The sequence below is a fragment of the Scardinius erythrophthalmus genome, assembly GCF_964197995.2.
Source record: "Scardinius erythrophthalmus genome assembly, chromosome: 25".
Taxonomy (NCBI): Eukaryota; Metazoa; Chordata; class Actinopteri; order Cypriniformes; family Leuciscidae; genus Scardinius; species Scardinius erythrophthalmus.
The window spans coordinates 6,527,953-6,540,578 of record NC_138245.1 but is presented as its reverse complement, the minus strand read 5'-3'; the positions used below and the strand labels follow the sequence as shown (position 1 = coordinate 6,540,578).

Here is a 12,626-nt window from a genome sequence, read left to right as displayed (position 1 = left end):
AATAATTTAGTCAATTGGCAAAGGCCTGGCTGTATAAATAGCAGTTGACAGTTGTGTTTTTAGATTTGGAAACTGGGATCCATGTGTTTTTGTGAAGCTACAACAGTTCTGCAAACCGGTTTCTGGCTCTGTTCAGCTGGCATAGATGAGCTGTGATCACGCCTGCACCTGTATGTTTGAGCACAGAGAATGAAACTTTGAGTTTTACCCACTCTCTTTTCCGGAGACTGATCACTGTGCAAGCCTGAGTGTGTGTGTGTGTGTGTGTGTGTGTGAGGAAGGGCTGAGAGTTCACCTCTCAGATGGGAATGATTTATGTGTCATCATTGTTCAGAACTGTGATCACACCTGCATGAGACCTGGAGAGACACAAGACTGACAGGGGAAAAAAAAATAGATTGAGTTAGAACATCTCTCTGCTTTTAGTCTTCAAAACTTCGGGAGCCTAAACCCTAGTGGATGGTTTTATACATTTAAACATGTATTTCATACTAAGTGTAGTGCAAATCTATTATCATATTTACTGAAATATTGCTTGAGACTTACTGATATAAATATTATAATAAACTTTATTTGGAGTATTTTTTTTTTCACAATGCATATTTCTTAATATTAAGCCTAAAATGAGTTTTAATATCACTAATAGTAAGGTTAGTATGATTACTGTATAATATCAGTCATTAAAGGTGCATTGCGCAAGTCTCTGAGTTTTTGCAGAACTATGCCCCCTTCTGGCGACACGCGAAACTGCAACCAGAGTTGTGCACGCAGTTACGTGGAGTTTGCGTGAACGCGCATGACGTCATGCCCAGTCGATTCCGTCCCGAATCCCTCTTATTTATTTTACTGTACAGGATTATAGAGGCAATCACAGAGATCATAGAAGGGCTCATTCAGCCCATCAGGCAATTAAGCATGTATGGGTTAGAAAAACAGGTATTTTTAACATGAAAAGTTGCTTAATGCACCTTTAAATATACTACAGTGCTATGCATAAGTTTAGACACCCATGCTAAAGTTGACTAAAAAGAGGAATAAAAAATCATCTTTTGGAAATTGAACTTTTTTAGGAAAAATCCAATCTTTAAGGACACCAATTTTCTTTGTGAATGAATAATGTATCGTAAATAAATAAATGTTCTTCCTTAAAATACAGGGTGCATAAGTCTGGACACCCCTATGTTAAATTCCCATAGAGACAGGCAGCTTTTTATTTTTAAAGGCCAGTTACTTCATGGATCCAGGATACTATGCATCCTGATAAAGTTCCCTTGGCCTTTGGAATTAAAATAGCCCCACATCATCACATAGCCTTCACCATACCTAGAGATTGGCATGGTTTTATTTCAGTTAGCCTAATAGCTGGTTTGATTTGCATTGAGAGATGATCTTATGGAAAGTACTCAATGCCAATCTCTAGGTATGGTGAAGGCTATGTGATGATGTGGGGCTATTTTAATTCCAAAGGCCAAGGGAACTTTATCAGGATGCATAGTATATAGTATGTACATAGTACATTTTACATTATTTAAAATTGTACCTGTCTTAACATGTGACAATAATAGAATCACTTACTGATTATTTTACAAAAAAAGCTTATGCTATTTCGATGATCCATTTTAGTCTCTGTACTAACTACAAGTAACTTTGCAACTACATGTCAACTATCTCTCATTAGAGTAGTAGTAGACAGTTAGTAAACTGTTAGGTTCGGGTTAGTAGAGTAAGTTAACATATTGGCAAAGTTACTTCTAGTCTGCATCAAATTAAAGTTTTAGCAGATATTAAGTCACTAATACTCTAATGACTGCTAGTTGATATGTGGTTGCAAAGTTACTTATAGAATATCTAAATTGGAACATCGAAATAAAGTGTTACCAAATAAAAATTTGGGGATGGTTGTCTGTGCATTTGCAGCTCATGTCAAGTGGTTCTTTGGCCTGTATCCTCAGATGCTTGGGAAAAGCTTAACCTTGGCCCACTCTCTCTTTTTTATTCTGATATTCCCTTCTAGTAACATTCTGTGAGTGTTTTTGCATTTATGCTGTACCTGCCCTACAGTGTGAGCTCAGGTAATATAACACTTTCCCGCTGTCTTAGAGAGAGAGTTTATTTCATTTTTGTCTTCCTGAGCTGTAGCAATTCTAGGTGGAATGATCTCAGGGATGCTGATATTTTCAGCACAGTGATTTGAATATGTTCTTTGAACATTTAATAGACAAAACAATTAATGCAAATTTCTTGCGCAGCCAGCAGATCTGCCAAAGAGATCCTGAATTGCTGTGAGCTTATTGTTGTCCAACCCACAATGCACCTCTTCTGTTGTTACCAAAAACAGCAAGACAAAAAACAAGTACTGTAAACTGTTTATGAGACATAAGTGTTGCATTTTTAAACACATTTATAAGGGAATGTGTTGTCGAGAGAGTGAGGCAGAAAAAAAGAGAGCAAAATAGATTGATTTAAAGGAGCACTGTCTTTAAAAAAAAGCAAATTGCAGTAAATATTGTTTTTAAATCAATTTTAACACTTTTTTCCCCCTCTAAATCTGGTTTATAATCTGTCAAAGGACAGATCGTGTAGTTTAAGAGAAACTAAGAGAGTTTGGTCAGAATGCATTTTGCCTGTAGAGCAAAGTAGTAGTTCACTCAAAAGTCTATTATTATTTACTCCCCCTCATGTTGTTCCAAAAAAAATATGATTTTCGTTCTTTTGTAGAACAGTAAATCAGAGTATTGATGCTGCTCTTTTCCAAGTAATGAAAGTAAATAGAGACCATGCGTCATTGAATTCAAACATGATGCTTTAATTCTTTAATAGGGCCTTTTGTCATTTATTTTTGTCATATATTTCATTATTGATTTAGATTTTATGTAAAAAAAAAACAGCATAAAGGATGTAAAATAATTGAAACAATATTTTAATTTACTACATTAAACGTAATATTTTTTATCGAAGTCAAAGTAAATTAATTAGAAAAATCAAACTTGAAAAAAAAGTTTGATTTTTTTCACAGAAGAAAGTCAGGTTTGGGACATGACGACTATCCCATTTTCTGAGTGAAATGACGTCTCGAACAAGAAAAAAATGAAGGGTGGTACTTTTTGTCCGTTGGGAATTGATTGTATGGTTGTGGTTTGCTATTGGTGGATCTCATGTGAGTGACAGGTTGCCCCGCCCTTGCGCCAGTAAACACATCATCTGAGAAGAGATGTCGCTACGAGGGAAGGAAAGTTATTTTGATCTAATATTTAATCACATATATATATTCTTTAAAATAAATACTGCAATATTTCATAAAAAAGTATTTGATTTGAAAAGGATATTTTGCATAATGCCCAATTATATACTGATCCATTGGTTTGACAGTATCCAGAAAAGACGGTACGTATTATAAAGAGATTATTTTGATTTTGATTTCATCACGTTGCATCATGTCACACACGGTGTAAGCATTCACTTCAAAACCTATTCTTAAAAGTTGCCTATTCTTTTGGCTTTACCATAAACAGTCAGAATATGTTTCACTTATTTGACATTGTTGCAGCTTCTCGCATCCTAGTCTGCCAGTAACGCTCTGTTTATTTCCTGTGTCTATGAAGCCCCTCCTTCTGAAAGTGCAATGTGCTCTGATTGGTCAGCTGGACCACTCTGTTGTGATAGGCTTTTGGAAATGTCAGGTATCTTACCATTAGAATATCAGGACAATAGGAACAGAAAATATATTTCAAAATAAAAGTCCTTGACCACAAAACACATTAAACATAGGGGAAATTGTGACAGCCATAACCGCGAGTCTCGGCACAATTAATGAAACTCAACCAGGCCTCGCTTCCTTTATTTTTGGGGAATTATTTAAAAGAGGAATACTGTGACATGGAAGAAGACTCAAGAATACCATTGAGTCATTATACTTTATACTACTGATTTTCGGAATAACTCCCTTTTTATTTGGACTTTGTGTTTTGGAACTTTGCAGACATTTTTCATGCTCAAACAGCAACATTACACACTAAAGAAAGTTGAAAATGTAATAATAATAATAATAACAATAGGTCCTTTTAAAAAAGTTCTCTTTCTTTTAAAAAATCTTCTGAAGTTATACGATAGCTTTTTGTGGGTAAAATTCTAAATACTCTATACTCAGAAACTTTTCTAAACTTTTCCTTAAAGATTTTCATAAAATTGTCTTTGTTTCTCACCCATATGACTTCAGAAGACTTTGAATACTGTTTTTATGATTTTTTTCAAAAATCCTTTTTTTTTTTTTTTGTAGAGATAAGCAGTCTCTGGTAACTACAAGCATTATCTTGTTTTGTCTTCTATACAAAGACTGTAGACATAGAAAGACGGTTCACTCCTATTACTCATGGATTGGAGAAACTGCAATGCACAAAATGGCGGAATACATCCCCTTCTAAATAAAAGAAAAGAAAAAAAAAAGTAATTGCATCACTGCAGCTGCCGTTAAGCTCCGATTCCCATAGAATCCTGAGGATATTTACGCTATTTGAGCATAAGAAACAACATTTATGGGACAGTTCATGTCAGATTTTGTTGCCGAACTGAAATATGTTGCTTAATTGTGAGTTCGGCAAGCAGTTTTGGAGATTTCAGGATTCCATTCAAAAAGATAGGATTTGGTCTTGGATGCCCGAAATAGCTGCCTGGAGGCGTTGCGTTGAACAGGCTTTCCTTGAAAGGGACTTTGGTTCTATAGAAGAAAGAAAATAATATAGGTCTGGAACAACACGAGGGTGAGTGGGTGAAATGGTAACATTTCCAAGCTATTCAACATTAATTGCTCTTATGAAACAGTGATATAACTCACTGCTCTTTACACTCCCTCACCGCTCCGTTCCTTTGTCGAAATTGTTCTTTTAGTTCTTTATCTCGACAACTGAACTCTTCTGTCCCTGAGCTCTCCTCGTGTGCCTTCAGACATGTTTGAAGCTGGTCACGGTCCTCGGCTGTGAGTCAGGCACCGGCTGCTGCCTCAGATGGTTCGAGTTGCTCCCTCTGGCGCTCCGCAACAATCCCAAGATGCAGAGCCTTGTTGTTAGCCGTGTCCTGGTGGTAGGCTGCAGGAGGGCTATGATTCATTCTCACAAACAATAATGCAGCTTTCAGCCATGCCGATGAGTAAATCTGAGAGATGAGCATCTAGAGAGAGCAGTTTGTGAGGGAAAAGGAGTGGGTGGTTGTGTATTGATTAAGTCTAATGTGGAGACAGCGCACAGGTCCACCTGACTGCCGGGAGAGAGAAATGCCTGACTAATTGACTGAGACAATGCAAATTATTTGTGGCTGTTTGGGAACATCAAGATTGATGGCTTCTTTGCTTGTGGATTTAATCGACTTGCTTTTACTGTTCTCTCCTGACATAATACAGAGAGAGAGAGAGAGAGAGAGAGAGAGAGAGAGACTCTTAACTCATAGAGGGAAGAAAGTGAAAAAAAGTGGAATGAATAAAGTGGTAATTAAAGACTAAATAAAAAAAAAATCTGTTCAGAGACAGACTTGTGTTCAATCAAGGTTAATGTAAAACAAAGATCAATGTAAAATAATAATAAAATATGAACATAGATTAACTTGTTCATAAAACACTGGGTTAAAATCAAAGGCTTGGTAAATATAGGACAGAACACATGTTGGGTTAATTCTACCCAGCAAATTGGGTTGTTTATTTAACCCAGCATAATGGGTTAGTTTAACCTAGCATACTGGGTGGATTCATTTTTACTATAGTACTAGTTTTTTTTTTTTTTTGCTTCATACATGAATTAATGTTTATGGATAAACTTAAATCCTCTAAACTTAAAAATAAAATAAAAAAAATACTCCATACAACCACTGGTTTGCATGATAACTCTGTATAACTTTATTTTTTTTTTTATCATATTTCACAGTATAGCATATTTTATATACTTTTCAATACATATTGCATACATTTAAGCTCGTTTAACAAATATTAGAAGTACAAATTAAACATTTCGAAGTAATTCAAGTGTAATAGACCAGTCTCTGTTGTCCCGTTTCCACCGTAACAGCACTGGATCTCGTGTTGGCACTCATCATGTTTAGCGGGGGAACTTCTAACTTCAGACCTAACTTTCACTCGCAGCCGACTGACTCCATAACCTGTCCATAAACAATCAGTGTACAGTTCTGAGAACATATTTTAACTTTCTAAGTATTTCTATTCTGTATCTTTTTTTAAAAAAGTCATAAAATTTTATGCAAGGCATCAGGTGTTTTAATCACGTGAAAAGACCAACGCGACACTCGTTTAGGTGACTCACATCGAGCCCCTGTATGTTCCTTTGCATATATATATATATATATATATATATATATATATATATATATATATATATATATATATATATTTGAGTGTATAGTTGTATGTTGATATATAATATATTTTAGATGAAAATTTAATTTACCTACCACTTTTTTTTTTGTATTGTTTTGGTTACATAGCATTTTGATGCTTTAATACATTTATTTATTTTGTTTGTTTGTGAAAATGTTTCCTTAAAGAATCAATGAATTATTGAATTGATAAGGACCATTAACCATTATATTCCTTAATGATTCCCACCCCGTTGAAGCACAAGTACCACAGATCTGACAAAGCTGTATTTTTAAAAACTATTTAGATTCACAGTTTTTAGGAGTTTGATCCTTTGCCGTTAATAGCATTGAGCATGCAGGATATTTTGATGTAAAATTTTATACACTCTACTACGACATAACTTTATGTGTGACATTTTGTTTTAATCACATCACATAAGTGCAATATTTCCCTTCTGCTGCATTATACAGTAAGACAATAAAGAGAGCGATATTGTTGCATAATCATATTTCACTGGTGTAGATCGTAACCCCAGCGGAATAAGATTTACATTCATGAATATCGTCAGTGGAGGTCACAGCAGCGTTTGTTTGCGAATAGGTCCAACATTTTTAAATATGAGGGAAAAAATACGAACAAATTGGCTCAATATCAATAATAACATGTCTAGTGCATGTGATGTTTCTGAGAGAATAGTGTTCTTTGATATGAGAAACAAATAAAAAAGCAAGAATAGTCATCTCTCTCCATCTCTCTGTTAGTTCTTATCAGTCTCTTTGTAGTGATAGTGATCTAGCCTGCCCCAAGACACTTTTTAATGTCACCCAGCTCTCTTTTAATCCTGCGTTCTTTCTGTTCCTCTGATCTGTGTGCAGTTTGGGGAGTTGTACTGTATGTGTGTGTTCTGAACTGTTCATATGCAGCTTTTGTGTATCTCCTCTCTGATTTTTTGTGTATCTCCTCACTGATCTTTGTGTATGTGCGCTGTGGCATGTGTGTGGTTTCTCAAAGCTCTTGACAGCCCATTTACAAACCCGAACTTCAGTCAGATAAGATCTTTAATACCAGGTGTCTTCTCTCTCCCATGACACCTCCCCACAGGCCACCGCAACGCAGCGTGCCTCTGAATTATTAATAACTAGGAGATGCCAGGCGGCCTTGATCAGCCCTCTAATAATGTTGATTTTCCAAAAAGTTTTACCACCAATGCGATTATTGAGATGATTAATGTGACAACCGCTTGGTGGGAGACGTCATATTAGTTCGAGGAGAACTAACACCGGGGTCTTCTTCTCTCGCTCTATCACCATCTGATCTGAGAGAAGAGTTTGAAGGAAGCTATAATTCCAAAGGATCGAAGACATGACGTTTCTGGTAAATTAGCAGTGAGATCCAACACACACAAACTCAGTTTCGGTGGACTGACCTTGAACATCTCATTATTGGCACTATGCGTACCAATGGTGGGAGCGTTTGAAAGCAGGTGTCTATCAGTGGATCCCTAAAATATCCACTGATAGACGAATCCGCTGATAGACGCCTGCTTTCAAACGCTCCCGTGTGTATCTGTGTAAGAGCTCGTGAAGACAACATGTTTTTAAAACGTTGATCATTGTAGCCAATCACAGACATATAGTTGACGGTGTGAACACAATAGCTAATCAGAGACATACACGTTGAGCACGTGAACTCAATGGCCGTTCATCAGCGCTCAAAATGCTAGCGGGAAATGCTGGTAGCGTCACTTTTTTTAAATTTCAGAACCGACTTGGTAACGAAGTTATTACATTTGACAACACTAATAGGTCTATATACAGTATATAACTTACAATGCAGTTAAAGCGGGAATCAAGGCTTCGTCGGGACAGCATTCTTGCAATGCACGGATAAGAGCAATTACACAGATGAAGAGGCGCTCTTTGGTTTTCAACCACAAAACGTACAAAATCAGACACTGCTGCTTTTTGTATAACACATTTCCCATTATGAATTATGATACCGCTTGGTTCGTTGGTCCGTTGGGTCAATCAGGGGTCCGTTTCCTGAAAGCATCATTAGCCAACTATGTTCAACAAGTCTGTGTTGATCCAGGTTTGAAAATGCCCTAAAAGATTAATTTAGTATAAACAGTTCTGCACTTGGTTTACACATTCATGTTACATTTATGCATTTGGCAGATGCTTTTATCCAAAGTGACTTACATTGCATTTCAAGGTACACATTTACATTCTTATCAGTTCTTGCTTTCCCTGGGAATCGAACCCATGACCTTGGTGTTGCAAGTGCCAACGCTCTTCTGTTTGAGCTATGTAGAACTGTAGATCATTTATATTTAAATGATCTATTTAGATCATTTATATCTTCACTTTGAACATCGGGGTCAGTGGCTTGTTTAATGAACATCATTTCCATTCATCTTTGTGGTCTGTTCTGTGTAAGTCAGGGATGATTATAAATGGTCTGGTGGGTGTGGAGAGGAGCCATGGAAGCACCCCAAGAGTGAACCGCAAATTTATCGTAATTATCTGTAAAATTTGGGAGCCGTGTTTCTGGAGACACAACATCTGAGCAGATGGCTGAGGGGGCTCAGATAATGTATTACAGAGAGACAGGGGAGGCATGGGAAGGAGCCGAGAGAATCTGGGCTGATTTCATGGGAAGAAAAGAGTGAGTGAGAGAGATTTCAGTTGTAGAGGTAGTCTTGAGCAGGCAGTGCAACATCTGTATGGTGGCGTAGTGTGTGGTGATGACTCCTAACATATTTCATCTCCTCACACGGCTCTACACGCTTTACAAATCTACTCTTCCTCGATCCCAGGAGACCAAACCCCGACAAGAAACATCTGTAGGTAAGAGCTCTTGCTATGTGCTAAGCTGTAATAGACTTACAGTTGTATTATAAATGTACGAGTTGGTTGTGTGTCATGAATGAACGATTTCTACCTGCGCACATCCAATAAGTGCCTTTTAAGTGAATTCTCAGTGCTGCACTTTTGGTGAAAGTAAAATGCGAATGTGTTGGTACTTGTAAGAGTGCAATGCTACACAGCAGGTGCCCAGGTTTAAACTTAGGTCGAAAGAAAAATAAGGCATGATTTGGAATTGGAAAAGAGCTGTTCAGTTGAGTAGTCATTTTATAGGCCAGCATAACCTGAATGGATAACTCACCTTCAGTTTTGTCAGAAATTTACAATAGGTTGGTAGCAAGTAAACGTACATATTTGTGTTGGTTATAGCCTTTATGTAGCAAATTGCTAGCAATTTACTGTACAAAGCAGCTTTAAAACTCCTCTTTGAGACATAATTTATGTTTGTTTAATTTCACATAGATTTGCATGTCGTAGAACCTTTTGGAAATTCCACAGAGAACCTATGGCTTTAAAGGAGACATATCATGCTTTTAAATCGTTCCTTTTAACATATAAATCATACATTTGTAGTCTATATAAAGCAGAACTGCAATGCTTGGGTCTGAATTCCTCATTATTATAGCTCCACAGGCCCCCTTTTTACCCCTTTTCTGGTGTGCGTCTGACATCAACTCGTTTTGGTGCGGTCTCTTTAAATACAATTGAGACACATCATACCCCGCCCCCTTTCCAGTTTGTAGAGGTTCAACTCCACCCCGTTCGGCCATTTTTGTAGTTTAATAGCAGAGATACGATTATAGCGGCACAGAAACTTTTTATTCACACGTTATTAACAAAATGTCAACAACGGAAGACTTGTCCAGCCAGCCTTACATGTTCGAGCCAGAGTCCGGAGCCGGAGCGAGATGAAAATGAAGACGACGAACCTGCAGAAGAACGTCTTCATATGGATGTATCGCAATGGTGTGTTACTTACTGTATTTACACATGAAACTTTGGTCTTCCGACCTTTTACCACCGTGTCGATTTATTTTGATTAATATGTGCGAGGGAGAGAGAGCAAGACAGCGTCTAGTATGGAGAAGGTTTACACTTTCGCCAGGGTCTGAAGAGAGAGAGTGAACGCGCGCGCGACCGGGTCTCTCTCTCTCTGCTCGTTCTTTCAGTTACATGCGCACTGTCATAAGCGCGGCAATTCATCTACATTAGACGGTGTAATGAAGCGTATGGGTTACTACATCCAACAACCGAACATTTTAACTTACCCTCTCGTAACTTCTGCATCTTTTAGCTTGGACTACAAAATTGCAGCGAGAAATAATAATGGCGGATCGCTCGAAGTGTTGGGCTGGAAGTCAATGTCCTTATTTGGCAGTTCCGCTGCAAATACTGTGACGTGATTGTTCACAAAACGTCATAGATAACAGAAAAATCTGAACAGGTTGAAAAATATGACCAAAACAGAATATAAAGATATCAACGAAGCACCTGAAGAGAATAATTTCAACTTTTCTGTACTTCTAAATATACAACAAAATGCATTTAAGGGCTAAAAAAGTGGATTTAGCATGATATGTCCCCTTTAAAATGCTTTTCAAACCGCACGCTCTATTGGCGGGAAAACTGCACTGGCGCTAGCGCACATTAGCAATGTAGCACAGCGTGGCTACTTTTTATGAAGTTTGGAGTTGTTAAACACATTGTCTTGAAGCCAGAGCTATTCTGACAGCTTTATCAATATTCCCTCTCATCAGAGCATTCAGCTGGCAAACACCCACCGAAGGGCAACACTGAGATGCCTGACCGGCTCATTAAAAAGTTTGGAGGGTGCGGCCAACCAGTGAAGTCAGGGAAGGGAGGGTGGCCCGCTGCCGCTCCGGGGGAATCTGACCTCTAGGGATGTGAGAGATCAGCTCACTATGAGAAAAAAAAAAAACATGAACCTGACAGTGGCCTCACGTATTTACAGCCTGTCCGAGAGCTGATGAGGGGAAGGATGGGGGTTTATCATCCTCACCACAACATAGGGGAACAATAATAATTAAATGAGAGCGAACAAGGAGAATTCTAATGAAAGAGAGGGAACACATGTAGAATGTAGTTAGCAGTATTGTTTGGGAGTAACTGATTAATAGCAGCAACACTAACCATGTTGTTCAGTTGCATGTAAATGGTTCAGCTGTTTCAAAATATTGTAACTTTTCCAGCAACAAGAAATATGCCTAATTTTATTTATTATATATATATTTTTTAATACAAAATGTAGTTACTTTGCTGTATTAAAGTTTAATCTCGTCACCCAAATCGATTCTTATGGAGGCCCTATAAGGAAAGAAATCATACTTTGGTCATAACAAGTCAAAATTACGACATTTATGTGTTGCATGGTCATAATCATGAGATAAAAAGCCATAATTATGACAGAAAATGTAGAAAATATGACATGCTAAGTCATAATCGTGACATAAAAAGTCCTATTGAGCTTGTAAGTCAGTAATTTTGTCTCCATAATGATTTTTCATCTCATTTTTTTTTTTATAATCCTTTTATAATTCTGACTCATAAGTCTCATAAGTCATAACTGACTTCAATTTACTTTTTATCTCATAATGTTGGCATGCTATGTCTTTTATGTCATACTTATGATTTTTTTTTTTTTTTGGACAGAAATGGGCTTCAATAGATTCCTATTCATTTTGTGCCAAATAAATACTGCTCTGATCATACATTTATATGCTTTAGCAATAGTAACAGCAACTATCCGCACACTAAAACCATGTCTAATATCGCAACATTCGTCAACAATAAGTTTACTGTTAGACTCCAAAATAAAACACTTTGTACCATTGCATTACGTTGTTTAGAGACAGTTTACTTGCATATGGATTTATGTACAATTTGTACAAAGAAGTGTTACATCCTGTAGCATGCAGCTATTTTTAAATGCAAGAATGTGTCGTATAAACACCCCGTGGAAAAGTTTCTGATTATGAATCATCGTAATTTTACAGGGCTACTGTGACCATTGACTAATTGACTTTCAAAATATGTCAATTAGTATTTTGCATATCCGTAGTCTGGCTGAGAGTTTGTTGTTGTGTAGGTATTACTGAGGCCTGTGGATTGTGGGTAAAATTGTGGGGGTTGAGTGGGCGGTAAGAGAGGGTGGAGGGCAGTGCCTGTTTGCTGAGCGCTCCTAATGCAAAACAATAAAGCAAAAGCAAACAAGATAAAGAAAATTGAATTTTATAGCGGCTGTGAGGGGAAAATGTGTGTGTGTGTAGGGGGAGCCCTTAGACTCGGCACTGCAGCTCTGAGGTGCATTACCGAACAAGCCGCAATCATGATGCAGATCTATGTGGCTATTATTCTGTTTTCATAGCCTGAAAGGCTAACGG

The 12,626-nt window shown here is 37.4% G+C and overlaps 1 protein-coding gene across 4 annotated transcripts in view; it reads left to right on the top strand.

Annotated features, from left to right (window-relative positions):
- fhit (fragile histidine triad diadenosine triphosphatase) overlaps nt 1-12,626 on the top strand; it is a 371,806-nt gene that overhangs the window by 177,231 nt on the left and 181,949 nt on the right. For 2 of the 4 annotated variants that reach the window (XM_081356987.1, XM_081356984.1), the window contains exon 1: nt 9,038-9,207. The exons of the other annotated variants lie outside the window; for them this stretch is intronic. In XM_081356987.1, the coding sequence (XP_081213113.1) occupies nt 9,105-9,207 (103 nt within the window). In that variant the 5' untranslated portion in view covers nt 9,038-9,104. Of the gene's footprint in view, nt 1-9,037; nt 9,208-12,626 lie in introns of those variants that run through there. 4 annotated transcript variants of the gene reach the window in all.